Genomic DNA, 5794 nt, shown 5'->3' on the forward strand with positions numbered 1-5794 from the left:
TTATAATGCCGAAATATGTATAAATTGAATTGTAGAATATATTCTTAAAATAGATACCGTTACACATTAAATAAAAAAGTGATCCCTATCAAATTGTGAGTAGTATATATATATACCATATGACAGAGAGAATCTTCTATTCCTTAATCATAAACGTCTTCACGTTCACAAATGTAGTCTGACCAGTATACGTACTGACCGGTCCCGACGACGACCGTCAACTGAAAAGCATTCGTGATGTTCCGGTATTAAACGTCACTATTGGTATGATGGAAAAACCCTATGAATACCCGAGTGTTATACCGTTCGGAAATGCTAATTTTGTCTCTTTTTCTATTTTTCAGATTTAGTGACTGGGTGTAGAGACGAGATCGGGTTTATTGTGACTGATCACACGTGTGAGACACTGATAGGAAACTTCTCTACCTACTGTTACACTCATATCGGTGGTGATTACATTTCCAGGTGTTGTGTTTCATGTGAAAAGGCCAAAACGTGTGACCCAAGTAAGAATCATTCAATTTTTTGAAGGAAATATATGCTTCTAGTCTTGTTTTAACACAGCTAATAAATTTGTTACAAATTTTTTTTTTTCGATATTGCATGTCATTAAACACATGTACAGTGTATAGATAGGTAATAATACATTGCAGTATCACCTGTGTTATTGAATATAGACTGATATTATCGACTCAAATCACAATGTTACGTGTGGTTTTTTTTTTTTTTTTTTTTTAACATACTAAACAAATATTCTTTCCTCAAGGATAGTACAAAAAACACACAAGTGTTTAGCATTGGTAGTGTTAATTCAGAATTAGATACAGTAGTAGAGAACACATAGTCAGTGTCTTAAAATATTAACTTGACTCGGGACAGAAAGACAAAAGTAGCTTGTCAGCGTCTCGTCACTTGTGTTTCTAGCTTCGCCCTCGACAAAATAACAGTGTTTTCATATTGTGACTAGGAAGGTCAACATGTTGTGGTATCAAATGTAAAATCTTAACTAGACGAGGAGACTAAGGATAGTATTTGGGTTGAAGGAACCAAATCCGTGTTTTAGTGTATATTAGAAATCATACACTTCTGTCTTTCAGTCAGTGTACTTTGTTATCATGACGGTGGTAAACGAAACGGCTGGCAGATTAGACGATGCTGTAAGAGTTGTCTCCCCTGAATGCAGATTTAAACAGCATATGCGAAAATGTTTGAAAGATAGAATTTTATTACATAGCAATCTTACATGGGCAAACTCTATCCAACATGGCGGGATATTAGAGAAACTGATATATGTGCATATACATAGTGTATTTATAATGCTGAGACACGTATAAAATAATACGATACTACAATCAACACAGATGGTGTATATATATTGCTAAATGGTCTCAAATTTAAAATACATCGGCAATATATTCATAATAAAGATGCTTACGTCGACATGAACACGTGTTACTACAGACAAGTATATAGTCTAAAGTAATACATATTAATGACTTGAATTATCGCATCAAAGTTGTGTAAAGATGATAAAAGCGACATTTTAATTTTTTGCAAAAGTCAAATGATATATCATGATATTTACAAGCAGTGCCAGCTAATAAAGTCGTATGGAAGCAAACACAATATACATTATTTTTGTTTGATATGTTATAGTATCGAATAATGAATAAATATTAATAAGCATGGGACCAAAACAAACTTTTCGAAGCGTTCGTTATTTTTTCAATATCATGATTATTTGTGAGCAATTAACATGTTTTTGTCTTAATCACTTCGTTTTATCTGGGAAACCTGGAATAGAATTTGTATATAGAATGAACGAAATTTTATCTGAATATTTTGGTATAAGAAACAAATGAATAACTTGGTATCATGAATGCCCTTTTCACTGAATACATGTAATTTGGTATAAACAATGATCGCGTTTGTTTGTTTGTTTGTTTGTTTGTTTGTTTGGTTTTTTTGTTGTTGTTGTAAAAAGAACTTAAATTTGTGAGCATCACACTGCGAATTACATCTTGGTTGTGTGAACAAACATCGCGTTTCATTATTGTCGTCCATTATAAACTAAAACAGCGAAGGAAAGGAAAAGGAAAAGGTATTCGCCAGACTTTGTTCTCCTTCCTGAGTTCACATTGTCTGCATCGTCGTCACTTCCGGCATTTCCTGAAGGTGAAGGTCCTGGCGTTTTGACAGGTTGGGGTGTGGTCTGTCGGGGCGTTGTTGTGGTAGTAGTTGTTGTAGTTGTTGTTGTCGTTGTAGTTGTTGTTGTTGTTGTAGTTGTAGTTGTAGGCGGAGTTAGTATTTCTGCTACCAGACGAGGGAACGTATCCAACCAAAATGTCATTCTTTCCGACAACAAGTTTTTCTTTGGAACAGAAACAAGGTCAAGCTCCAAATATTCCTTCTGCTCATATGTGTACCTAGGCCACGTTACGTTTGCATTCGGTGAGTTTGGGTTGCTGAAATGTAAAAATGAAAACAGAATAGATAGAGTAGTTATTTGTAAAATACGACAGGTAAACTAAGATAAGGATCATGTTTTTAAGTCACGGGGTGCCTTTCTTTACAGATAAGTATAGAAAAGTAACGAACGGCAATTAGGGTTACCATTAATTATTTTCATTATTACTTATATTTCGCTGCCAATGAAAGCACTGATAAGTAATACTGTATAGGAAGAAAAGTGATAATAATGATAAAATTCGTTTAGTCAAGATTAATGCAAGGGAGACTTTGGTTTGATTTTAAATTGTTTAACGTCCTATCAACAGCTAGGGTCGTGTATGAATACCTCGACAAAGCACGTGTTGAACACGTGTGTCTGTGAGCATGTACGGTAAGTTCGTGAAAGTCATCTCGGTTACGTGCTCATGTTAGATAAGAAACATGACTGAACTGACTCTAGTGAAACTGTTATCAGATGAGAAATATGATTGTACTGACTCAACTGAAACTGATTTCAGATGAGAAACAGGATTGTACTGACTCAACTGAAACTGTTATCAGATGAGAAACAGGATTGTACTGACTCACCTAAAACTGTTATCAGATGAGAAACAGGATTGTACTGACTCACCTAAAACTGTTATCAGATGAGAAATATGATTGTACTGACTCACCTAAAACTGTTATCAGATGAGAAACAGGATTGACTCACCTAAAAAACAGATGAGAATCAGATGAGAAACAGGATTGTACTGACTCAACTGAAACTGTTATCAGATGAGAAATATGATTGTACTGACTCAACTGAAACTGTTATCAGATGAGAAACAGGATTGTACTGACTCACCTAAAACTGTTATCAGATGAGAAACAGGATTGTACTGACTCAACTGAAACTGTTATCAGATGAGAAACAGGATTGTACTGACTCAACTGAAACTGTTATCAGATGAGAAACAGGATTGTACTGACTCAACTGAAACTGTTATCAGAGGAGAAGCAACTGAATTTTTGTCTGGTGAGAAATATTATTAAAGAGAAATATTGAAAGCCACCTCATACCTACCCATTGCGTGCGAAATTTGCAAACCATGTGATATATTTCAAGGACATATCAAGGTCGTCTTGGTTCATCATGTATGGGTAGGTGTAAACATCAAACAGATAGGATAAATCCTGACCTTGACCTACTCCATATTGCCATGGCCACCTCCCAAAGTAATAGCCATATGGATACTCCTTCATGAATATGTACTGGAATGCAGAAGTCTCCAGGTTGTCCTTCGAATGTATCCTTAAAATTTCAACAAGAGGGGCCACTCCCATGACGTCACCATATAGATTTGAAAAGGCGATACTTTGATTAACAATATTAGCGTTATTTCCGCCTTCAACAGTGTACATATCGCACACAGCTTTTGATGCATTCGCTGACGTCACGTTATACACTTCTTTTGCAATCACCGGTGCCAATTCTTGACACAATAAATCTGAGGAGAATTCTATACTCTCAGTAAGGTTCCATCTTACCCTCACATTTCCTGTGATTATGCCGTCTACCTGAGATCCCTCTTGTTCCACGTTTCCCGCCAAAATATCTAAAGACCGCAGCATGCTATATTCTCGGGATTTTCTGTCTGCCAACACCTTCGATGGATCGTCTCGTATGAAGTCCCCGTCTTTGACAATGCTCATTACAGGTTTTAACCTAATGCCGGTTGCTTCCGTCGTAATTTTTTCGGCGTAGGTTGTTAAAGCCGAAACGAGCTGATCTGTAGTTTTGCCTCTTATACATTCCATAAATGCTTTGCTGTCAAAATTATCTTCAGTGTAGTCACCACACATAATCTCCGAGTTAACAGCTATCAGTTCCTTGCGAGGGTTGCTCAAATATTCTCCTGGCGCCGTTGCAGTCCCACTCATTAGAATGATACGCTGGAAGCGTCCAATGTTGTCAGGCATCATCGCATGGTAAGTTATAGCACTGGCACCAGTGGAATGTCCAACCAAAGTTATACGATTGGGGTCGCCTCCAAATGCGTCTATGTACTTGTGAACCCATTCTATTGCCATCTTCTGGTCCCACAATGCGTAATTTCCCGGACATTCGGCATCTCCAGTCGAAAGTAAACCGTACACGCCGAGTCGGTTGTTAAAAGTTACCGTGATTGTGTTCGATAATACGGAAAATACGGAGGCATCGGTGTAATGTGTGCCACCGAAAAAATATCCACCCCCGGGTATCCATATTATCACGGGTATACTGTTGGATCGTGAAACATTATGGGGTACCCGAATGTCCAGTGTCAAACAATCAATGGATTCGGGGTACATTTGTGGTCCTGGGAACTTAAACCCTTGCACGCACATAGGCCCTCTAACGGTAGCGTCCCTGTTCCCTGTCCAAGGACCGTACTCTTGTGGCTTTTTAAAGGCGAGATCTCCCTCCGGGGATTTGGCGTACGGAATGTTTAGAAAACTGTGAACCATGCCCCTCAGTTCGTTGTTTTTAGCCGGTACCGCAAAACCTACCAGCGTCCCCATCGCTGTGTTGACAATAGACGACTCCTGGCCCCTCACAGTTGCTATAAAGAAGGTGATGACAACAGCAACAATATGCATGGTATCTCGCCTCACCGATCTCATATTGGTAAAGCCCTATGGAAACAAAAGTAATAATTATACATATGTTTTCATTTTACATAAACAGTGGATCTTTTAGGGGGAAAACAATAAGAAAATAATAACATGGCAACATAATCATAATTCAAACTCAAATCCAATAAAACTAGAGCAAAATTCTAATAAAAGAAAGATTTACACGGAGACTCCATAAAAAGCAAAAGGGTAATAAGACCAGGTACTCCGCAAAAATAAGCGTCTTCTGCTTCATCGATGACACCGCCATGTAAACCTTTATCAAATAATGTCACGTTCACAAATAGCAGGCAAACTAACGCATCAAACACGCCTAGTTTCATTTATCTTAAAGAAATAGGATATTTCTCGATGAGATCACTATGACGACCGAAAAACTAAAGTTTGTCCTCAGTTGACGACTTCATGCACGAAAATCGTAATAATGTGAACATGCCGTAGAATAGAAAATCCAATGCGAGCGACATGTTAACACCATAGGTTGGGGGATTTACGAATGTTGCAGTCTAGAAATGATAATTCAAACATAGGTAAATTGAAATCATCACGTTTTTCGTACATATATAGGATTGAGATGTAATACAGATTTCAGTGACAGCAAATTATTGAACTCGTTTTTATTTATTCTTTGTAATTGTTATATCGGCACGAGTATGAATTTCTATTTCTCAACTTAATTTCCTTG

General features: G+C 37.4%; 1 protein-coding gene across 1 annotated transcript; it reads right to left on the bottom strand.

The window, feature by feature from the left end:
- Positions 1–2050: 2050 nt before the first annotated feature.
- On the bottom strand, positions 2051–5097 carry LOC132560143 (acylcarnitine hydrolase-like). Its single transcript, XM_060224792.1, has 2 exons — positions 3518–5097; positions 2051–2465 (listed from the first exon to the last, which is right to left on the bottom strand). Exons 1-2 carry the CDS (start codon positions 5095–5097, stop codon positions 2051–2053), a joined length of 1995 nt encoding a protein of 664 aa, XP_060080775.1.
- Between the last annotated feature and the right edge of the window lie 697 nt (positions 5098–5794).

This window comes from Ylistrum balloti, unplaced genomic scaffold (assembly GCF_031769215.1).
Source record: "Ylistrum balloti isolate Yb309-2 unplaced genomic scaffold, AGI_CSIRO_Ybal_v1 Utg371020, whole genome shotgun sequence".
NCBI classification, from domain to species: Eukaryota; Metazoa; Mollusca; class Bivalvia; order Pectinida; family Pectinidae; genus Ylistrum; species Ylistrum balloti.

What these genes read in the sequence shown, in the direction of transcription:
- LOC132560143 (XM_060224792.1), bottom strand. Translation starts at nt 5,097, where the DNA reads ATGAGATCGGTGAGGCGAGATACCATGCATATTGTTGCTGTTGTCATC. An exon ending in GCAAATTTCGCACGCAATGG is followed by an intron (nt 2,466 to 3,517) that starts GTAGGTATGAGG and finishes TTTACATTTCAG; the next exon opens with CAACCCAAACTCACCGAATG.